This window comes from Sorex araneus, chromosome 3, assembly GCF_027595985.1.
Source record: "Sorex araneus isolate mSorAra2 chromosome 3, mSorAra2.pri, whole genome shotgun sequence".
Classification (NCBI taxonomy): domain Eukaryota; kingdom Metazoa; phylum Chordata; class Mammalia; order Eulipotyphla; family Soricidae; genus Sorex; species Sorex araneus.
The window spans coordinates 49,707,113-49,731,389 of record NC_073304.1 but is presented as its reverse complement, the minus strand read 5'-3'; the positions used below and the strand labels follow the sequence as shown (position 1 = coordinate 49,731,389).

Sequence of the window (24,277 nt, the reverse complement as noted above, 5' to 3'; positions counted from 1 at the left end):
TAAATAAGAAATACAATCCTGTTTATCTTCTCTGAAATTAGAAAATCTTGGCTTTTCTGGGCTACCCTCTGCGGTGTGCAGGGACTACTCCTGGCTCTGCCGGGCTGCTCCCCAGGCCTCCTGCATGGGACATGAGTCCAGGTGACATGCAACATGAGCTATCTCTACTCCCAAAAAAAATCTTACTCAGAAAATAATTAAGGCCACTGAAGCTGAGAAAAACACACTGTAAAAAATATTAAGTACCTTCTCAGCAGCTTCAACAGTCTTTTGTGTTTTCTTAGCAGCATATCTCTTGTGATCATAATACCTAGAAAAACATATTTATCATCAATTTTAAGTAAAACCTTTGTTCTTCACTTATCTGTTACATTATTTTGTCCTGTTTTGTGTGGGAAGCCTTGCCAGTGGTGCAAAAGGACACCGTGGCCTGCACCTAGTGCTGCCCGAGATGTCATGATATTCCAGTAAGTGAGCCCTGTGAGCCTTAGTCCTTTGGGCTAGTGCCAAGGCACATTATTTCTAATTTTAAGAGTCTCATATTGAAATTTGTGCATCCTAGAACTATTATGTGTATATCAAGTATGAAAAAGCTGTATAATATACAAAATTAGATTTTTTAAGGAGCATGTTCACCCAAAAGTATATACACAGGCAAAATAATCTTTTTGTATCTGTAATAACATAGTTGGACTGGAGCGACAGTACAGCAGGTAGGGCATTTGCCTTGCAAGCGGCCGACTCGGTTCAATTCCTTCGCTCTTTTCAGAGAGCCCAGCAAGCTACTGAGAGTATCTTGCCCGCATGGCAGAGCCTGGTAAGCTACCCATGGCATATTCAATATGCCAAAAACAGTAACAAGTCTCACAATAGAGACATTACTGGTGCCCAATCAAGCAAATCGATGGACAACGGGACGACAATGCTACAGTGCTAATAACACAGTTAATTTAGCCACAGAACATACTTTACATAAAATTTATTCTCAAATCTGGAGGATAGAATTTAGTAATCTGGAGGATAGAATTTAGTAATTTGTGGGGTCAAAGAGATTGTAAGTGGGTAGGGCGTATCTCTGGCATCCTGTATGGTCCCCCAAGCACCACCAGGTTTAATTCCTGAGCACAGAGCTAAGAGTCATCCCTGAACAACAACTGGGTGTGGTCAAAAAACAAAACAAAATTTGTACTCAAATTTAAGACTTACTTTTTGGCATTGGCATATGCTGACAAGCTGAGATCAACATCAATAAGTAATGGCCTATTTTTCTGAGGCTTCTGTAGCTGTTTATTCTTTTGCTTTTTCTTTTTTCCTTTTGGTGGCTCAGTTTCATTTTTCTCATCACTCATGTCAACATCAACATCGTCATCTTCCTCCTCTGATAATAAGTATGGATTTCTATTAAAAATATCCAATAGTATTTCACTAATGTCAACGACATCACTTTATTTTCAACTTTTCCCTCATTGATACTACAAATAATTTATGAAATCTATACAGTTGCATCACTTTAGCAAATTCATTTCTGTATCTTCAGAGCTAAATTTCCAAACATAAATTTTTTTTTACTGAATAATGAAATAGCAAAATAAAGGATTGCTTAACCGAGAATTAAGCTTACCTTAGCAGCATTGTAACATGATTTGTTTGCAGTTTTAATTCTTTGATTGCATTTGCAACGGGGTCTCCTTGAGCTTGGGCTTCTTTCACAATGATCCCAATTTCTGTCCAATCAATCTGGTTGGCTAACGCACTTCGAACTACCTGGATGGCTCTGTCCACTATCTCTAGGTTCATTTCTATGAGCTCACCTTTAAGTTTGTCTATTTCCTTAAAGAAATAATTTGAAAACATTTACATACTGTCAGTTAATACTGCCATTAAAAATTAACATTATTTTTAGAAAGCATCTAAAAAAAAAGCCAAATGTAAACAAAAAATACCTGTGCCTGCTGAAGAGCTTCTAGTCTGTTTTCATGATCCTTTCGGACATTATCTAATTTCTTCAGTGCTTGTTTTTCCTTTTGTTGACAAAACAGATTTGTTAAAACCAGTTTTCCTACCTCTTGTGCCTTCTCTTGCTCACTGAAACTCACCAACCCGCTCCCATTTCTATGTCATCAAATTCTGTTATCTACTAACAGTTCACACTTCCTCAGATCTACCCTAACTCAAAATGTTTTATGCTCCAAAACTTCCTCCCGTGTCCAACTTCCCACTCCCTACACAGGAAGGTGTTTTGATTACAGGCTAGACTGTATGCAAGATATGGCCCCTTAATGCCCTTATGTTATGTAAACAAGCACAATTCAAATTCAAGACATTTTTCCTAAATCATGAAAATTTAAGTTTGGGAAAATGTATTCTTAGAGAACACTAATTACCAAAAGAGGTTCTTCTGATTTTACGGATGCTTTTCATTTTTCTCAGTATTATTCTTAGTATTCTACAAATGGCTCTTTCCTTAAGTTACCAACTTCAAAAGCTCCTGGCAGTTATTTTACTTCTATTGTGCAGTGCATCATATATAATTTATCAAGTTACTGAATTGAGGCAAATTTTCTAACACTAGTAATCGCACAGTGGATAGGGCATTTGCCTTGCACACCACCGACCCGGGTTTGGTCCCTCTCGACCCAGGTTCAATCCCTCTCGGAGAGTCCGGCAAGCTACCAAGAGTATCCCCCCACACGGCAGAGCCTGGCAAGCTACCCATGGTGTATTTGATAAATCAAAACAGTAACAAGTTTCACAATGGAGACCTTACTGGTGCCTACTCGATAAAATCGGTGAACAATGGGATGACAGTGATACAGTGATAACAGTAATAGCACCTGCAATTAGCCAATATTTATAAGCTGAATATGTAGTGACATTAAAAATGTATTATAAAAACTACAACTATTAGGGGGCCGGAGCAATAGCACAGCGGGTAAGGCATTTGCCTTGCACGCGGCCAACCCGGGTTCAATCCCCGGCATCCCATATGGTCCCCCAAGCACCGCCAGGAGTAATTCCTGAGTGCAAAGCCAGGAGTAACCCCTGAGCATTGCTGGGTGTGACCCAAAAAGCAAAAAAAAAAAAACTACAACTATTAGAATAACATAGGATAACTACAATAAAACTCCAGTATTTTCTAAAGCACATTAAATCATGGGGATTAGGGGCTGGAGCAATAGCACAGCAGGTAGGGCATTTACCCTGCATGAGGTCGACCCCGGTTCAATTTCCCCAACCCTCTCGGAGAGCCCGGCAAAAATTAACATCCATGGGGGCTGGAGGAATAGCACAGTGGGTAGGGCGTTTGCCTTGCACGTGGCCAACCCAGGTTCGATTCCCAGGATCCCATATGGTCCCTTGAGCACCGACAGGGGTAATTCCTGAGTGCAGAGCCAGGAGTAACCCCTCAGCATTGCTGGGTATGACCCAAAAAGCAAAAAAACCCAACCAAACAAAAAACATGGGGATCAGGGACTGAAGCGATAGTACAGTGGATAGGGTACTTGCCCTGCATGCAGCCGACCCTGGTTCGATGCTCAGCATCCGATAGAGTTCCCTGAGCACTGCCACTTCCAGGAGCAATTCCTGAGTGCAGAGCCAGGAGTAACCCCTGAGCATGACTGGGTATTGCCCCCAAACTAAAACAAAAACACAGGGTTCATCTAGGTCTTTGAATGCAAAACTGAGGTTACTAGGGGTGGGGAGAAAGGGTTGAGGGATGGGGGGAAAACGTGTTGGAAGAAGTGACACAATGGTGAAGGTCTAGTGAATTTGTACAACAAAACCATAAATGTTAATATTATTTTAACCACGTTCCCTAAGCTATAAAAAAATCAATGTGAAATAAAAACAAGACAGAGTTCCGTGTTACTGATGAACACCTGGGTACTAGCTGAAGTGCTGCCATCATGTGGCAGTCAGGGTCATTCAATCCTCCTGCTTTTATTTTCTTTTTATTTTTTTAAATATGTACAATTTTTATTTGTCAAGTATACCACAATAAAGATGGAAAAAAAGAAAATTTCAAAATATACATGAAAATTATAATTCCTTCTGCTTTTAAATTGCATCTAATATAGTAAACAAACAAGGGTATACTTTTAGGGTTTTTAATGTTTGTTTTTTGGGCCACAACTAGTGTTGCTAAAGGCTTTCTCCTAACTCTGCACTCATTGGTCACTCCTGGAAGGGCTTACAGGGCCATACGGGGTGCCAAGAATTGAACCCGAGTCAGCTGCACGCAAGGGAAGCACTCTACCCACTGTACCATCTCTATGGCCTCAATAAGAGTATATATTTCAATAGAAAGCTCTCCTGGTTCTTATCAATAAACCAAGAGATTAGGGCATTCCCAGATCACTGCTGAAAGGCTGCCTAGTACTGAACACAACATCCACCCAGCAAACCACACTAAGGCTAGTTGGTTTATATATTTAATATTTAATAGACTTAATGTGTGTTTTTAGTAATACCATACCTGTTGTAAAGCTTTTAAATCTATTTTCTGACCTTCTATTTTGGAATAAAATTCATCCACGGCCTTAAAAAAATTAAAAAGACAATAACTACAAAAATTAATTATGGTTTCTATTTCAACTTACACAGAATTCATCAAACAACTTGTTTTTTATATAGCTCAATAGTCAGATTAATGAGACTGGAGTGATAGTACAGCAGGCAAGGCAACTGCCTTGCACACAGCCAACCTACTTTAATCCATGACATCCCAAATGGTCCTCCCCAAACCCCACCGGGAGTGATCCCTGAGCGCAGAGCCAGGAATTAAGTCCTGAGCACTCCTTGTGATTCCCCACCCACCCACCAAAAAAATCAAATTAAATTAAAATCCTTGGACTTTCATCTGGAAATAAAGTGGCAGCAAGCATTTCCAACAGTCTTTATGGACTGCAATGATCTTTAAGGCAAGATAAAGAGTGATTGTGAAGCCAAGAAAATCTTCCATTTTCTTTTTTTTTGCAATCAAAACAAGTTGATAATAATTTAACAATTCATATCACACTGTGCCAAAAAATGGAACTTGAAAACACACCTTGTCAAATGATTCAAATTCTATGTATGGACATTGTGAATGTTGAGAAAACAAGAAAGGATGAAATTCCTCATACCTGTAAAACATATTTATTATATTATATTCAATAACATTAATAAACCCATCCAAAGCAAATCAATCCATGTCTCCATGCTTACGTGAGTATGTCTTCAGTTGGTTTATCTACTTCCAGGCTTGGTTTTACTTCTCTTTTCTGAATAATATAACCCTATAAAAATCCAATATTATAACTCACTTCTATCCATGTCACTCCTCAAAATTGTTTTGTAGACTCAAGTATTATTAGAAAATACTGGTTCATTCATATGGACAATAGAAGCAAAAAGAAAAGGGAAATGAAAACTAATGATTTCATATATTATACATATACATACACACATATATAATGTATATATTGAATTTTTCTTTTTACCCCAATTTTTTAGACAGTCTGCAATTTTGAAACATTTAAGGTACTTTATTTTCAGCAAAACAACTTTTAGGCTCACTTTAATTCACTAAAAAGAAAGTTCTATCACTCCTTTACATCACTGATATACTCAGACTCCCTTAACCCTTGTCCCTCGTTGCTTCCTGTCTATCTCTTCTTCCCTAGAGATTTCTTTCCTTCTCTGCCTTTCTTCTCCCCATATGCTGGGACCATGGGTGATTAAGGCATCCCCACTCTCAAATCCTGCATTCTGTCATCTGTTTATTCTATATTGATAGTGTAAAGAAGCAGTAGAGCTAATACCTACACCAGAGTCAAGAGCACTAAAAAGAGATCCAAACTTAAATATGTGCCTGTCAAGGTGGCAGGCTGGGGATGGGGGTGGGGTGGATGGCTGGGAGGGAACCTGGGAACCCTTTTGGAGGGAAGACACTGGTGATGAGATCTCTGCTGGAACATGGTATGTCTAAAATCCAACCATGAATTACTTTGTAAGTCATGGTGCTTTGATTTGAAAAAATAAAATAAAAGCAGGTGAAGTTGGACTGAATTAAACTCTAATGATCTGCTAAACTATTTCTTATAAATAATTTTCAGTAGGGAAGATCATAAAGATAATTCTGTGCATGTTTAACATTGTTTTAAGGTGTTGGCAAATTAATATTACTTCTTTGAGATAAGTTGGAGTTGGAAGGGACAAGATGCTTTGTTTTGTTTTTTGCACACACCTGGCACTTTGGCAGTATTTGGGGGACCGTTTGGGATACCAGGGATCGAACTGCATGCAAAGCAAGTGCCCCTTCTGCTGTATAACTGCTCCAGCCCCAGGAGGAACAGAATGGACTAGAAGTGACCTAAGGTGGTGGTAACAGCAATTTTGTATACACAAAGCATAATTCTACTATTGTAAATCATGTTATCTCAGTAAAAATAACATTTACAAGAATGTGCTTCTTGGGATGGGAGAGATAGTACAGCAGAGAGGATGTGCTTGCCCAAAAACCAAAATATGTGTTTCTAGGGGCCTGACAACTGAGAGGGTTGGTGTTCTGACTTGTAGGGGACTAGGATTTGACCTTGGGCATCAGATGGTTCCCAAGCACCAAGGGAAGTAACCCTAAGCAATACTAGCAGTAACCTCTGAGCGCCACTGGGTGTGGCCCACAAAACAAAAAGATAAATTAAAAGGCTTTAGATTTAAAATCAACTTAGGAGTAAATATTTTCAAGTTTTTAGATCTCCCTACAGTGCCAATATTGTCTCAACCAAGCATTTTCTATAAAAGGTAAGGAACAAAAATAAAAAACAAAAGCAATTTTTTAAAAAAGAAAAACCACCCCAGAATAAGGATTTAAATATGTTCATTTTCCAAATCACAACAGAATTACATAAATTGATCCCTTGATAAACCTTTAAATTCTGAAAAGCAAATAAAGCCACAGTATACCACAAGGACAGTATACAACAAGAACATATGGTGTTACCTTCCCACTGAAGTTGGATGTTGTTTTCATATAGTCTTCTGCTTTTTGCAGACAAACAAGTACTTTCTCAATATCTAAAAGAGCGGGGGAAATGGAGTCAATCAAGCATCAGCGAACTGTTACTAACTATAAAGGAAAGAGGCATGCTTATAAAGTAAGTGTTCAAGAAAATCAGGGCCAGAGAGATAGCTTAATGGGCTAGAACCCATGTTTTGTATGTAGAATGCCAGGGTTTGATTCCCAGTAGTCCCTGAGCACCCAGCCAGGAGTAGCCCCTGAGCACTGCTGGAGATGGTTCCAAAATCAAATAAAAATTATTTTGGGGTCCGAAAGATAGTATGGGGGGCAGGCTGCATGATGCAACTGACCTAGGTTCAGGATTTCCAACACTCTATGGTTCCCCAAGCTCTGCCAGAAGTGATGCCAGAGCACAGAGCCAGGAGTAAGCCCTGAGCATAGCCAGGTGTAGCCCAAAATTTAAAAAGAAAATCACATTTGTGGGGCTGGAGTGATAGCACAGCGGGTAGGGCATTTGTCTTGCACGCGGCCGACCCAGGTTCTATTCCCAGCATCCCATATGGTCCCCTAAGCACCGCCAGGGGTAATTCCTGAGTGCATAGCCAAGAGTGACCCCTGTGCATCGCCGGGTGTGACCCAAAACTAAAAAAAAAAAAAAAAAAAAAAGACAGTAAGGCAGATAAAGAGATTAAATAGCACATAACCAAGGATAAAGGGTCACATTAGAATTGGAAGTCAGGAATATAGAAAGAAATCTCTGGGCCTATATGTTTTCAAATTTATTATTTAATAAACTAAAAAGTATCACTTTGCCAGAAATAATTTTTTTTCTTTCTTTGGGGCCACAGCCAACTGGTACTCAATCTTACTCCTGGCTCTGTGCTCAGGGACCACTCCTGGAGAGTGGTTAGAATAATGAAACATATGAGGAAATTGGGGGACCATATGTGGTGCCACTGATCAAACTGGAAATGGCCATGTTCAAGGCAGGTGCCTTAATCCTGGCCATCTCTCTGACACTCTTAACTTCAAAGTTGTATTTTCAATATAAGGAAAAAAAATACTCAAAAGGTGTGACATATTTTAGAAGATGTTTAAAGGGGCCTGGGATGTGGCTCAGTGGTAAAGTATTTGCCTAGCATGTGGGGGATCCTGGATTCATTTCCAGCACTCCAAAACAATACTAATAACAATACTAACAATAACAATAATACAAATGGAGGGATATATATCATCAAAAATTTTGGTGCTGTTTCATGCCACACCTGGCAATGTTCAGGGCTTACTTTTAGATGTGTGCTCAGGGATCACTCCTGGTGCAGATGGAGGGATCCTATGTGGTGCCAGAGATCAAACTTAGAGTTGCATGTAAAGCAAGCACCTTCCTTCAGCCCTATTCTCCAGCCCCTAATATCAATGTTTTTGAAGTGCCAGCACATTTAGATGCTTCTCTAAAATCAATCTAAAAGCAATTAAAAGTTTTTTCCCATTTTTTTAGACAGAAATTTTGGGACCAGGGAGATGACTCAAAGGCTGAAGTGCAAGCCTTGCAAGCAGAATCTGCAGGTTCAATTCCCCCATGAATTTGTCAAGAGGTCTGAAAATAAAAAGAGAAAGATGGACATCCTTGAACCCTGTAGGCATACCTTTGCTTTCAAATTTTTCATCCACTTTGACGTTGCCAGAGAATCCATTTTCTATTAGACAGTGTTCAATGAGAGCTGCTCCATAGGCTATAAAAGCAGAGGGTATTGTTTTTAGTATTTTCCTATAAAACTCATATTGAAATTATTAGAAAGGACAATTCAAGAATTTGCAGAAACTTCAGTATATAATAAAATTGCAGAGGTCAGCAAAATTTATAGGAATTTAATGAACTCTCACTACATAAGAAGGATTATCAGGCTGGGGATGTGACTCAATAGCAAAGCACACGCCTGAATGCAAGAGACTTAGGCCCAAACCCTGGCTCTGCAAAAATAAATAGAAGGGAAAAGAATAGAACAGAACAGAATGAATAAAAAAGAAAACAAAAGAGCATAACAGAATGGATTATAAATCAGGAATGAAAAAATAGCTGAGCATTCAAAGGTTAGTAAATGCAGTACACTAGCATTTTGTTTGTCTTGCTTTTGGGGCCACACCAAGCCATGTTCAGGGCTTACTCCTGGCTCTGTTCAGGGTTCACTCCTGTTGGTGCAAAAACTACTTTTTTCTCCAGTCCCCGTACATCATATTTTAATAGCATAAAGAAATAATAAGAAAACCTAAGCTTACACTGAAGTGCTATACTAGCAGTTGTAAAGTCCTAAAGGCAACTTTATTTTTGTGTTTTAGAGACACAGTGCAGTGATTCTCAGGGAACTATGCAGTGCTGGGGATCAGACCCAGGCTTCCTGCATGCAAAGCCTGTTCTCTGGCCTCTGAGCCAAGTCCCCCAGTCCTTAAAGACACCTTTTGTTGGGAGTCCCAATGATCAGGGGCAACTCCCAGTTTAGTGCTCAGGGATCACTTCCACATGCAAAACATGAACTCAGCCTATTGAGCTATTTCTCCAGCCCTAAAGGTAAATTTTGAATGCATTCTAGCTTCATAGGAGAAAGAATAATTCCCTAATGTTCAGTCATCAAGGCTATCTGCCTGCCTCTATGCCCTCTCAATTCCTTCTTGTAGAAATGTTTTCCTCAATTATAACAGTTGACCGGAACCAGAGAGATAGCTCAGCCAGCTGAGTGCACGCTTTGCATACAAGAGACCTGTGCTCCATCCCTAGCACTGCAGAGTTCTTTGAGCACTGCCGAGAATAACTGGAGCACAGAGTCAGGAGTAAACCCAGAGCTCTAGTTGGAAGTGACCCAAAAAGGGAAAAAAAAAAGTTTACTGAATCTGGGGCCAGAGCCATAATACAATGGGTAGAACAATGGCCTTGTATGTGACCCACCGGTGTTTAATCTCCAGCATCCCCAAGCCCACCAGGAGTATTCTTGAGCACAGAACCAGGAGTAACCCCTGAGCATCACCGGATTGGCCCCCTAAACTGAGATAAATAAATTTAAAAAATAAAACAAAGTTTACTGAATCATCTTTACCCAGGTTATCAAAAAATAAAACAAAACAAAACCCTGGCAGATGATACGAAACTTACCAATAAAAAAAAAAACAAACAAACTAAATGATTATTAAACTGAGGAGTCAAACTACTGGGGCCAGAGAGATAGCTCGACTTATACAGCTGAATGAGTACCAAAGAGCTTTCTCTTTGGTTTTATTTTTATTTTTTGCAATTGGGAGCTAGAACCCAAGGCTTAATGCATATTAGACAAGCACTCTACCAGAGTCATATCTATAGTTTTGGGGGCTAGGGGAGGTTGGGCCACACCTGCTGCTCAAAGGCCACTTCCACCTCAGTGCCTGGAGACTGATTCAGGTTGTTGGTTCTTGGAGGACCATGAATGCCTGAAGTTCTGAACCCTGAATCTGGGGTTCCTACATGTGAAGTGTGAGCTCTAGCCCTTTAAGTCATCTCTCCTGGCCTTAAGTTCCTTTTACTTTTCTCCGCCCCTGATCCTTTTCCTCCTATCTTCTACTTTTTCCTCCTATTTCCTTCTACTTTTCAGGAAGCTATTTCAACTTTTACAAGTGCTTAATTTGCTCAATATAAACATTAGTTCTCTTAACTAGAATCTTGTCATTTGTTTATAGTAATGCAAATAAGACTGACCTTAGAGTCATACAGTTTACCAGGGTAACATCTGTGGGGCATTCCCTTTGTGTCTACTATATCACCTTTCTTGTAAATCTTCGTGTATGTGGGCAAACAGAGGCTTGGGCCTCTCTTTCTCTTTGTTGGTCATTTTGGGGATCTACTGGAGACGGCAGTTCTGATCAAAAGGTGTATTTTAGGGGCTGGAGTGATAGCACAGCGGGTAGGGCGTTTGCCTTGCACGAGGCCAACCCGGGTTCGAATCCCAGCATCCCATATGGTCCCCTGAGCACTGCCAGGGGTAATTCCTGAGTGCAGAGCCAGGAGTAACCCCTGTGCATCGCCAGGTGTGACCCAAAAAGCAAAAAAAAAAAAAAAAAAAAAAAAAAAAAAAAAGGTGTATTTTATATTTCTGAAAACCACCATATTTTACAAACATATCTCATTGTTCTATTTAGTAATACTCACGAAGTAATGGGTTAAGAACTCTTTTCAGTGGTTCACCCTTGGGTGCATTGGTTATTACTTCAGTCAATCTGTGAAACATAACAGACATTCCTCTCACATGCTTAAATTTAATAAATCCTATATAGCACTATTCATACTCATAATGTTTACATAAGCAGCCTGAACTTCATAATAAAATGAATAAAATGGGCCACAAAGTAATCCAAGAGACAGAGATGTTTCAGATAACTAGACAGCATACTTTGATGCAGGAGTCCCAGTTTCAGTCCTGGTACCACCTGGTCTCCTAAGCATTTCTGAAAACGCTGCTCTCCCCACCAACTAAAGAATTAGAAGTAATTTATCCAAAGTAAGTAGGTTCTTCAACAGCAGACTGGACTTAAAACCAGATTTTCAAAGGAAAAATCAATGATTTTTATCAACTACGCCAGCCATATTGCTTATCACTGATGTGTTAATGTGTAACATCAAAAAAATATACTCAGGGCTGGAGCGATAGCACAGTGGGTAGGGTGTTTGCCTTGCATGCGGCCGACCCGAGTTCAATTCCCAGCATCCCATATGGTCTCCTGAGCACCGCCAGGAGTGATTCCTGAGTGCAGAGCTAGGAGTAACCCCTGAGCATTGCGGGGCGTGACCCAAAAAGAAAAAAAAAAAGATATACTCAATCAGAAATAGGAGAAGAGATGGTGGCAGAAATCTGTTTTATCAATCCCTCCAGGAGAGATTCTCGATCACAGAGCCAGGTGTGAGCAGGCTGGGTATGGCCCTATCCAAAAAAAAAAAGTCTTCCAACTTCCAAATAGCTTTACACAGCACTTTACAGCACTTTATTCAATCCTACTCTTTTCCTAGTCAAACCAGAATTTCAATCTTCTTTTGCATCATGCCCAACATCTGTCTTTTCATGGAATAACTAATAAATCCCCTCCACTAAGAAATCATAACATCAACCCAGAGTAACACCAACACTAAGGTTAAAAATACACGCCTACTAAATGTGTGCTTTGAACTTGAAACAGCCGCAGGATACAGAGCCAGCCCTAGTCGGGCCCGTGCTCGGCTCCGGCCGGCCGGGTTTTCGGCCCGGGCGCCCATGCCCCTGCAGAGCCGGTGGGTGTGGAACAAGCGGGAACCAGAGACAGCTTTAGGAATTGGGGTTCCAGCAAGTGCCTGCACCCATGTATGGAGACTGTGAATTAAGCCTTTGCCCCACGCCGGCTAACGGAGGAAATATGTAATTTCTGGCAGAATTTTCCCAGGACTTTATACAGAAATCCAAAACCGCGCGGACGCGGCAGCGTCCGCGCGACTTAACATTTATAATTGTCATCAATGTGAAAGGGTTCCATTTGAACAGGTCAGACTTGGGGGGGAAACTCCAAATAATAACAGTAAGTTTTTGTTGAAATATTGAAGGTTCTTAATGTAACAGCCACCTCTGGACTATGAGCTAAGCAAAAGCCCCACGCTGGCTAACGTGGCGTGGAGTACACCATACTATGAGGCGCAGGAAGGGGGATGAGGGGGAAAAATTAAAAAAAAAAAAAAATGGAAAAGGAAAAAGAGAAAAAAAAGAGAGAGAGTTATGTCAACTATAGTGAGTTTTGTGTTGAATTATGGAATGTAATCAAGGTAAAGAAAAAAATGAAGTGAAATTCATTAGTTATACAGTAGGGGGTAGGGGGGTGGGGGCGGGGGGTAAACTGGGGTTTCTGGTGGTGGAATTTGGGCACTGGTGAAGGGATGGGTGTTTGAATATTGTATAACTGACATATAAACCTGAGAACTTTGTAACTTTCCACATGGTGATTTAATAAAAATTTAAAAAAAAAAAAAAAAAAAATACACGCCTACTGCTCCCAAATATGGGATACTTATCTATGTGCACATTTATGTAGTTCAGGCAGTTCACATTTAATTATCTTATCCAAGTAAATTAAAATGTCTTAAGTGAGAATTCCTTTACATTCTGACCGGTGACCTATCTCAGTGCATTATGAACTGAGTTTATAATAAGACGTTACCTTTCCAAAGTAAATGAAGGTTCAGCAGCTCTAGCATGATCAACTGGATAGCGTTCACGAACAGCAAATTTGACATCATCTGACTCATCAGTTCGAAATCTCAAGATATTTAAAATTAGGTACTCATAATCTGTGAGAACAATGTTCCCCTGGAATGAAATAAAGAAAAATGTAATGCTTTTCCTAAATTATTCAAACCACTGACAAATCAAGGTGACAATAATGATGTCATAAAAAACACTGAAGTCATGGGATCAGAGCAATTGTACAGAGGTAGGGCACTTGCCTTGCATGCGGTTGACCTGAGTTCAATCCTCGTACCCTATATAGTTCCCTGAGCCCACCAGGAGTAATTTCTGAGCAGAGGGCCACAAATCAGCTCTGAGCATTGCAGAATGTGGAGAATGTGGCCCCACCCCCCAAAAAACATTTGTCATGTCTGAACAATTTTCTTTACATTTATCCAACAGATTTTTTTGTTTTGTTTTTGGCTTTTTTGCGTCACACTTGGAGATACTGAGGGGTAACTTACTCTACACTTAGGAATTATTCCTGGCAGTGCTCAGAGGACCATATGGGATGCTGAGGATCGAACCTGGGTTGGCTGCATACAAGGCAAATACCCTATCTGTTGTACCATTCTCCAACCCCCCAAAATGAGATATTTAGACGACTGGAGAGACACTTGCTGTAAGGGTAAGGCACCTCCCTTGCACGTGGTTAACCAGGGTTTGATTCCCGACACCACATATGTACCTTGAGCAAAGCCAGGAATGATCCCTGAGTACAAAGCATGGAATAAGCTCTAAGTACCACTGAGTGTTGCCCCCACCCAAAAAAAAAAAAAAAAAAAACCAACTTCAGAAAAAAAAAAAGACCCCAAACAAAAACAGTAAATCTAAAAAATAAAATCCCAAGTTTGAAATATAATGAAGGCATAGAGCTAAATTTAAAATTGCCGGAGGCTGGAGCAGTACAGCAGGTAGGGCATTTGCCTTGCACGCAGCTGACCCGGGTTCGATTCCTAGCATCCCATATGGTCCCCCGAGCATCACTAGGAGCAATACCTGAGTGCAAAGCCAAGAGTAACCCCTGTGTATCAACAGGTGTGACCCAAAAAGAAAAAAAATTGCCTGACAGTTCTACAGAAGTCAGTAATAGATGGCTGACCTGGATTTGATCCCCAGCACCCCATATAGTTCCGAGCTCTCAATGAGTGATCCCTGAGCACAAAGTCAGGAGTAAGCCCAGAGTAGAGCAAATTGTATCCCCCACCAAAAAAAAAAATGTCAGTAATAGAACAAAAAAGGTATAAAGTCTTGATGGCCACCATTCCAACTTTTTCTTTTGTTTCCTTTTGCTGTTGTAATTTTGTTTCTTTTTGATCACTGGCCAGTATTGAGCAGTGCTCAAGGACAATGAGTTGCCAAGACAATGCATCTTCTGCACCTTATGAATGCAGAACACTGACCTTACTATTTTATTTGTGTGAAGTAGGTCTACAAACACTGACTTATTAAGAAAAACAGTATAGGGCCAGACAAATAGTACAGGGGCATGGTGCTAGTCTTCCTTTGCCCCAAACTCAGTTCAAATCCCTGACTTCACATACAGTGGGACTGTCAGGGGTCACTCCTAAGTACAAAATAGTCCCTGAGTACCTAAAGCAAAAAAGAAAAGCAGAAAAGATAGGTATTCCAGAAACCAAGCATAGAGCTATTACAGGTTCACCTGTAATTTGTCTCTTAGTAACAATAATTAAGTGGCAAGATCAATAAAGTTTTTGCCATCACCATTTGTTAAAAATTCTTTCCCCTAGGGCAACTCAGAGAAGCGATCACCAACTATAATGTAGTCGAAGGCCATGCGGGGGAAGGGAGTTGCGGGCTGAATGAGGGCTAGAGACTGAGCACAGTGGCCACTCAACACCTTTATTGCGGGCGGGCCCGTAGAAGCTAAATAGAGAGAGAGAACAGAAGGGAATGCCCTGCCACAGTGGCAGGGTGGGGTGGGGGGGAGATGGGATTGGGGAGGGGGGGAGGGACGCTGGGTTTACGGGTGGTGGAGAATGGGCACTGGTGAAGGGATGGGTTCCTAAACTTTGTATGAGGGAAGTATAAGCACAAAAGTGTATAAATCTGTAACTGTACCCTCACGGTGATTCTCTAATTAAAAATAAATAAATTTAAAAATAAAATAAAATAAAATAAATTTTAAGAATTTTATATAAAAAAAAATCTTTCCCCTATTGTATATTGTATAAAGACAGAATTGTATATTCTTACCCTTGCCATAAATTAATTAACCAATAAGGTCTGGGTTACTTTTTAGGCTCATTATACTGATTGGTGTCTGTGTGTTGGAGTCAGGCCAATCCAACAGCATGTTTTGATGACAACTACAGCTTTGTAATAGTTTGAAATCAGGGAGTTTCTAGTTCAGTTGTTTTTCAAGATCATGTTTGCTACTTAGGGTCTTTTGTGATTCCACATAAACTTTAGAAGTTTTTGTTACATTTCTGTGATTCCTGAGTACAGAGCCAGGACTGACCCCTGAGCATTGCTGGGTTTGGCAAAAAAAACAAAACAAAACAAAAAAACCTAAAAAAACAAACAAACAGATTTAATTAAAAAAATTTAAAATTAAATTAAAAAATTTTAAAAGATAAGAAACAAAAATGTTATGCCTCTTAACAAACTGCTGATAGTACGGAAACATGGCAATATCCCTGAGTCTCAACTATTGTATTAACTACAGCTACTTGACAGTTTTCTCACTACACAGTAGTAGTCATAAAATGTAAAGCACCATACAATTTCTTCATTTTTCAATCTTCATCTACTACAGTCCTGTTATGGCTATGCCTTGTCAAAATTCTGACCTTCAGATAAAATGATGGTACATCTTAGAAAATGACATTTTACTTGCATAGCAGCTGTTATCCAAGTGTATCAATACCTCTGAAACAAGAAAAATGTCTCAGCCAGGTTTTAAGTTCCAATACATGAACAAAGAATAATAATAAAAGATAAATTTGTCATGCCACTCTAAATTTTAACTTACCCTATCATAGAGCTCAATAATCAAGTGATAAGCAGCTTCATCACTCCCAAACTGAAAATCTACTATTCTATCCACACCAAGCTGCTTTGCGCTGACTAACCTCCGACTCTTCAAATGTTTTCGGCACTAGAAAAAAAAACAGAAGAAAACAGCATTAATACTGTAAAAGTAAAATCCAAATCACGTGCTATAAATTTATGTTTCTTATATTACAATAAGGAATACTTAACAAGTAATAGACAAACAGTATGGTCATAAAAGCTTGCAGATAATAAGAAAAAAATGTATTTTATAAATTAACTGTTACCTCTAAAATTATATACAGGTGATCTGTGAATAATATGAGGACTGGCGCTGGAGTGATAATTGGGGCCAAAGTGCTTGCTCTGCACACAGCCAACCAGAGTTTAATCCCTGGCACCTGATATGGTTCCCTAAGCCCTGCCAGGAGTGATCCTTGAGTGCAGGGCCAGGGAATTAAGTTTTACGGGGTCTCCTCCCACCACCCACCAAATAAAAAAATGCAGTGGTTAGGGGTGTTCACTCCCACTGCAGGTGAAAATTCTGTTAAAAAAAACATGAATGGGGCTGGAGTGATAGCACAGCGGGTAGGGCATTTGCCTTGCACGTGGCCGACCCGGGTTCCATTCCCAGCATCCCATATGGTCCCCTGAGCACCGCCAGGAGTGGTTCCTGAGTGCAGAACCAGAAATAACCCCTGTGCATCACCAGGTGTGACCCAAAAAGCAAAAAAATAAAAAAAATTTTTTTAAAATATGAATAATTTATAATTGGTCTTCCTTACACTGCAATTCCCTAGATATACCCAACTCATAACAGAGGGTAGCTGAAACCAAGAACCTACAAAAAGGAAAATAAAACAAACACAAGTATAAATGTGCAGTTCAAACACATGCTGTTCGAGGATCAACTCACTGTTTTTTATACTTAGTACAAAATGAGATATATTCAAAATTTACTTTGTTGCTTATGTGACTGATAAATCTCTCATCCCTAATGACTGCACTCAAAGCAAAAGCCTTTTTTAAAAAGTCTTTTTCAACTTTAATCTTGAGTAACACAAATTTCCTTCTATGTACTTCAAATTAGTTCCACTAACCTTCCCACTTTATTTTTAAATGTTTTTGGCCACACCCAACTGTGCTCAGGGATTACTTACAAGCAGGCTCAGGGAACCATAGGGATGCTGGGGATTGAACCCAGGCCAGGTGCATGCAAGGCGAGTATCCTACCCACTGTACTATCACTCTGGCCCTAACCTTCCAAGTTAAATACAAACTCTAAAGCACAAACTTACTGGTTTTCTTAAGTTAGTCCCCAAACTTATATATAAATTAGTTCCACAAACTTTATTAACATAGACTATTTCTAAGCTTTGATCAACCTACTTCAAATACAAATACAGTAACTCCTATTCCTGGTGGTTTTGGCTTCTGGGTTACACTCAGCAGTGCTCAGGGCTTACTCTTTGCTCTCTTCTCAGGGACCATTCCTGGTGGAGCTTGTGAGAACAGGGTTCAAACCGAATGCACCTTACCTGCCGTACCCACAACCTCTACTCTTTATAAAGCCTCATTCATCCTATTCCTAACTATAAGGTTTTTATGTTTATTGCAATTAAAATAAATCTAGCATAAGGGCCAGGAGGATCGCTCCATGGCTTGGGGAAAAAGGCAAGTGAGATAGAGAAGGGACCACCAAGTAAATGATGCATGGAGGGCTTGCTCGGGATGGGAGATATGTGCTGAAAGTAGACTATGGGACCATAGTCCAACATGATGGCCACTTAGTAGTTGTATTGCAAACCATAAGACCCAAAAAGGTGGGGGGAGGAGAGACAGACAGACAGACAGACAGAGACAGAGAGAGAGAGAATGTGCCTGCCACAGAGGCGGGGGGGGGGGGGCGGTGGGCGGTGAGGAGACACACACACGAGTTGGGGAGTGGTATGAAGCAAACAGGATGCAAGAGCAACGGTACAGCGGTTAAGGTGCTTGCCTTGTACAATCCCTGGTACCCCATATGGTCCCCCGAACCCACTAGAGGTGATCCTTGAATATAGAATAAGCCCTGAGCACAGTGAGGTGTGGCTCAAAAACCAGGAGGGGAAAAAAAACCTAGACAAATAGATAAATTACAGAAAAAAAGGAATTTAACAAGAGAATTAAAAAATATAAAATAGGGGCAGGAGTGATAATAGGGGCAGGAGTGATAATACAGCTGGTAGGGTGTTTGCCTTGCATCAGACTAACCCAAGTTCGATTTTGGCATCCCGCACAATGCCCTGAGCACCGGCAGGAGTAATTCCAGAGTGTGGAGCCAGGATTAATCCCTGAGCGTTGTCAGGTGTGACCCAAAAAGCAAAAATAGTTTAAATATAAATATTAAATATATTTAATATTTAAATATTAAATATAATTAAAAATAATAAAACCAAAAATATGTAGATTCAGTCGGGAAGATTGGGTTCTATGGGTTTGAGCACATGCTTTGCATGTGAGAATCCTGGGTTTGGACCCCCTGCCCTGTATGGAACCCTGAAAGTGACAGGCCCTCTAAGCTGGGAACATTTCCCAAGCTATGTAGGGTGTGGTCTCCCCTGAAAAAACAGATTTTTAGAATGTGAATTAGAAGTTGCAAGGTGATTCATACTCAAGGCCCCTCTCCACACGTTTGGACGAGCCTCACGCATGAAAGAACCAGCAGAGAAACCCAGGTGTGTAGGACCCAGGGCTGAGATCTCCAAGCCTGCTCAGATCGGGACTGGACCTCTTCCGCCCATATCCCCCATTTTCCAGTAGCCTGGTGGTTACACCCAGAAACTGCCCCTGGCACCCCGTGTAGTCCCATCAACGGCCAATATTCAGAGACCATAAAACCAAGCTCCCAGAAGCCCATGGCTGCTTTGTAGCCACGCAACATCTTATAGCCTAGTTCTCCCTCTCGGAGGACCTGGCAAGCTACGGAGAGTTTCCTGCCCACATGGGACGGCCTGGCAAACTCCCCATGAAGTATTCACATGCCAAAACCAGTAACAATGATGGGTCTCATTCCCCTGACCCTGAAAGAGCCTCCAATACGGCACTGTTGGGATGAACAAGTAATGAGAGGCTTCTAAAAATCTCAGGGCTAGGATGAATGGAGACGTTACTGAGACCGCTTGAGAAATTCGAACATCAACGGGATGATGATGGGGATGATGATGATGGGGATGATGATGATGATGATGATGATGATGATGATGATTCTGTTAGCAAGTTATTGATAACAAGCAATGTCACTGTCACTGTCATCCCATTGCTCATCAATTTGCTCGAGCGGGTACCAGTAACGTCTCCATTATGAGACTTGTTGCTACTGTCTGTGGCATATCGAATATGCCACAGGTAGCTTGCCAGGCTATGCCGTGCGGGCAAGATACTCTCGGTAGCTTGCGGGGTTCTCCGAGAGGGGCAGAGGAATCGAACCCGGATCAGCCACATGCAAAGCAAATACCCTATCCCTGTACTATTCCCCCTGACCCCTTACCCCTTACCCATATAACAATAATAAAGTTCAATAGGTTAAGTAATTTCTGGTTTAAAAAACTACGTAGAAGAAAAAAAGAGATAAAGTTATCGTTCCTTTTGGTCACACAAATTTTCAGCCTACCTGCTAAATATGGACTGGAGCGATAGTACAGCAGGTGGGGCATTTGCGTTGCACACGGCCGACCCGGGTTCAATTCCTCCATCCCTCTTGGAGAGCCCGGCAAACTACCAAGAGTATCCCACCTGCATGGTAGAGCCTGGCAAGCTACCTGTGGCTTATTCGATATGCCAAAACCAGTAACAAGTCTCACAATGGAGACGTTACTGGCGCCCACTCGAGCAAATCGATGAACAATGGGACGGCAGTGCTACAGTGCTACCTGCTAAATAGAAAAGCTAGGCCGCCAAGATGTGATCCCAGGGGCCACACGTGTGTGCGGCCTCTCCGAAGCTGCATGAGGGTGACTCCAGACACCAGCTAAATTTTTCGGCATGGGCAGCTCCTCGCAGAATGTCTCCAGCCTGAGAACTAAGCCTCGGCCCCGTGCCCGCCCAGGAGGGGAAAGATATTTCTCTCTCTTGCCTCTTCCTTGCCGGGGGTGAAGGGTGTGGTGACCGCCATGTTATGATGACCACAGATGGGGTTTACAAGCTTGCAATGATCCAATATTTGGAAGAAATCTCCCTGGACTTAGTTGCTAAAGTACAGAAATCCAAAACCGCACGGCCGCGGTAGACCTCATATCTCTTCATAACAGGTCTGACTAGTGGGGTACTCCTAACAATAATAGTGAGGTTTGTGTTGAAATATTGAATGTAATCATAGTAAATAGAAAATAAAGTGAAATTTATCAGTTACATGGGGGGGAGGGGGGAGGGGGCGGGGCACGGCGGGGGCGGGATGGGAGGTGTGCTTTTTTTTTTTGTCTGTTTTTTTTTTATTTTTTATTTTTTGGTGGTGGGATATGGGCACTGGTGAAGGGATGGTTGTTTCAGCATTGTATAACTGAGACTTAAGCCTGAAAGCATTGTAATTTTCCACATGGTGATTCAATGAAATAAAACTCTTAAAAAAAAAAAAAAGCTAATGGGTAGGTGCAGAGAGATAGTACAGCAGGTAGCCTGCACAGACTGGCTGAGGTTCCATTGCCAAGATTTCAGATTTAACAGTAAAATCAAAGCAAAAAAAAAGAAGCAGTGACAGAATAGGGGTAAGGAACCTTGCCTTGACAATGACAAGAGTTCTATTCCTGGCACCACATAGGGTCCCCTGAGCGCCACTAGAAGTGGTCTCTGAGCACAGAGACAGGAGTAAACCCATTGGTTTCTGGGTGCAGTCCAAATACCAATGGGAGTTAAAAAAAAAAAATTAAGGGGCTGGAGCAATAGTACAGCGGGTAGGGCGTTTGCCTTGCAAGCGGCCAACCTGGGTTCAATTCCCAGCATCCCATATGGTCCCCTGAACACCGCCAGGGGTGATTCCTGAGTGCAGAGCCAGGAGTAATCCCTGTGCATTGCCGGGTGTGACCCAAAAAGAAAAAAAAAAAATTAAGTCAGAATGGTGAATGGGTACAGAAAAATTTGGAGCATGATGAGGATCTGAAGTGTAATACAGATAAATTAATCACTGTCACTGTCATCCCATTGCTCATTGATTTGCTCAAGCGGGCACCAGTAACGTCTCTATTGTGAGACTTGTTGTTATTGTTTTTGGCATATCGAATGAGCACGGGTACCTTGCCAGGCTCTGCCGTGCGGGTGGGATACTCTCGGTAGCTTTGATGCTCAGAGCTTATTCCTGTGCTAAGAGGTCACTCCTGGGGATCAAACCCGGGCTGACCAGGTGCAAGGCAAACACCTTGCCTGCTATGCTATTGCTCTAGCCAACAACAGTAAATTTGGGTAGATTTTTTCCCCTTTGTTTGCTTTTTGTTTAGGGGCCACGCCTGGTCATGCTCAGGGCTTACTCCTGGTCCTGTGCTCAGAGATCACTCCTGGCAAGGCTTGGGAGACCATATGGGGTGGTAGGGATTAAACCTGAGTTGGCTGCATTCAAGGCAAGTCCTACAGACTGTACTATCTTTCCCTCCCCCACAGTGAGTATTCTTAAATAAATGTTTTTGTGGATTTTTAAAACACAAAATACACACAGTTGATGGGGCTGGAGTGATAGCACAGCGGGAGGGCGTTTGCCTTGCACGCGGCCAACCCGGGTTCGAATCCCAGCATCCCATATGGTCCCCTGAGCACCGCCAGGGGTAATTCCTGAGTGCAGAGCCAGGAGTAACCCCTGTGCATCGCCAGGTGTGACCCAAAAAGCAAAAAAAAAAAAATAATACACACAGTTGCTACTCAGTATATTTTACCTGCCTGCTATTTTCCATAGAAATACCATTTTATTTGTCGTTTGTTTTGAGCAACACTCAGTGGTACACAGGGCTTACTCTTAGCTCTGGACTGGAGGATCACTCCTGGCTAAACTCTGAGGACGTTATGGAGTGCTGGGGGTCAATTCTGTGTCAGCCACATCCAAGGCAAGCACCTTACCTATTGCGCTATCTCTCCAGCTCCAGAAGTATCATTTTAAATTGTTGCCAATTCGATATCTCAGTGTTTTCATTTATGTCTTTACTAATAGAAAATATATGCTACCTTCAGATGTTCTTTTCTTTTAAGTCTTAATCATCTTTTTGATTACACTGCTTTGTATTTCGTTATTCTGGACTGTGGTGATAGCACAGCAGGTAGGGCATTTGCCTTGCACGTGGCCAACAAAAATAAATTAATATTCATCTATATTATTCATTCCAGTAATATAAATTATATCTTTATTTCATCTCTATTTATTCATGACGATGAAGGAGAATCCAACAGCTTAAGAGTTATTAGTGACAAATCTCAGGGTCTCAAAATTCAGCTTACCTTCATGGCAAAACTAGACGGCATCATATTCTTGGGCCACTCAAATTCTGTTGTGTGAATTCGTATGCCAGATTCAAGTAAAAGTGTAGCTTTAAAGTCTGGTCTGTAGAAGAAAAAAAAAAAAAAACCAAAAATCTCTTTAGGGTATTTAGCCTTATGTGAGAAATAAAGTCTAAAAACAGAGGTTAAAAAAGAAGAAAACAATCTCATTTCACTTTAAAATAATAAAAACAAGGCCATAAAGGTACTCTTACTTTTGAAGACGAATAAGGTAAGTCTTGTTATCCACATCATAAACATTATTTACTCTCATTCCCAGCAAGCTGTAAAAGAGAAACAAACCGCGTAAAAAATCATACCACTTGAAACATAGTTACCCCCGGCAATTCCACAGGTAGGTAAAAGTTGGGCCTGGGGTAAAAGGAGGTGGCGGGTGGGGGGCGGGAGTGTCGATTCCAAGGATCAGGCGTTAGGCCAGGATCAGAGCTTGAAGGTCATCACACCAGTAGCCCAAAGTGATCGATTAGCCAGCCGTGGAAGATTCAAGGTGCACAGAGTCATTTTGGAAACACAGTCATACCTGACCCACGGATTGAAAACGGGGGTGGGGTGGGGGCGGGTAGGAAACGAGGCGCTGAGAACTATGACAAAGCTCGTGGCGCTGAAGAACAGAAACCGGACAATAAACTCGATCTCAGGCCTGATCTGTTGGATGCAGCCTCAGCAGCGAGGCTCTCGGTCTCCGGGGATGCCGCGGGCGGGGGCGGGGGCGGGGGGTGTCCGAGAAACCCGGCCTCGCATCTCTGGGAACCTCGCGAGCAGAGAACCACCCCGGGGGCGCCGCGTCCCCCTGGCAGCGCAGCTTCTTCTAAACGTTTGCTGCGGACCGACCCGGCGAGACCGGCGGCGGGGCTGGGGGTGGGGCGCAGAGAGGGAACGTGGCCGCTGGGGTCACCTCGGAGCCCGAGCGGCCGGAAAGCTGCCAGGCGACCCCCCGACCTCCCCCTCAAGAGACCCAGCCTAAGTCCGCGGCAGCCCAGCACAGGGGAGGCGAAAAAGAAAACAGCCGGCAGGCCTGATCGCCACCTTGGCGCCGGGCTCCTGCCACGGTGACTTTCCGTACGAGCCCGCCCCCTGTCCCTTTACCTGTCATTCAGCTCCGCGAGTACCGCGCGGAGATCGATCGTGCTGAAGCGGGTCTTCATGGCGAGGCAGGAGGGTCGCGACCGCAGCTTCCTCCCCTGCCAGCCAGGCTCGACGCCGCCACACCTCTGCGCAGGCGCGACTGGAGAAGCTCTACGGCCGCGCAGCAGAGCCAATATTCCTCGAAGCGAAGGCTTGCGTCACTTTTCTGAGGAATTTGGTAATCTAATTTTAGCTGATGTCTGGGTTTCCTTGCACCACCCTTCAGCCGATTCTAAATGGATCCAAACTATTTCCTTGGAAACTTACTCCGTGGAAAGTTTACGAAGCATTAGTTTTACCTCGCATCCTTGTGTTGGGGGGTGGGGGTGGGAATGGGGAGCGGGGGTGGGGGAAC

General features: G+C 42.1%; 1 protein-coding gene across 1 annotated transcript in view; it reads right to left on the bottom strand.

The window, feature by feature from the left end:
• The window catches only part of NEMF (nuclear export mediator factor), a 50,527-nt gene extending 26,520 nt beyond the window's left edge, over positions 1–24,007 (bottom strand). Inside the window, exons 1-15 of the mRNA XM_004601716.3 lie at positions 23,884–24,007; positions 22,992–23,060; positions 22,738–22,840; positions 16,265–16,390; positions 13,202–13,350; positions 11,175–11,242; positions 8,650–8,736; positions 6,986–7,059; positions 5,209–5,279; positions 5,051–5,126; positions 4,478–4,540; positions 1,944–2,021; positions 1,622–1,830; positions 1,207–1,398; positions 247–310 (exon numbers count right to left, since the gene is read on the bottom strand). Coding sequence (XP_004601773.2) covers positions 247–310; positions 1,207–1,398; positions 1,622–1,830; positions 1,944–2,021; positions 4,478–4,540; positions 5,051–5,126; positions 5,209–5,279; positions 6,986–7,059; positions 8,650–8,736; positions 11,175–11,242; positions 13,202–13,350; positions 16,265–16,390; positions 22,738–22,840; positions 22,992–23,060; positions 23,884–23,942 — 1,488 coding nt within the window. The 5' untranslated portion in view covers positions 23,943–24,007. The remainder of the gene's footprint in view (positions 1–246; positions 311–1,206; positions 1,399–1,621; positions 1,831–1,943; positions 2,022–4,477; positions 4,541–5,050; positions 5,127–5,208; positions 5,280–6,985; positions 7,060–8,649; positions 8,737–11,174; positions 11,243–13,201; positions 13,351–16,264; positions 16,391–22,737; positions 22,841–22,991; positions 23,061–23,883) is intronic.
• Positions 24,008–24,277: the final 270 nt, after the last annotated feature.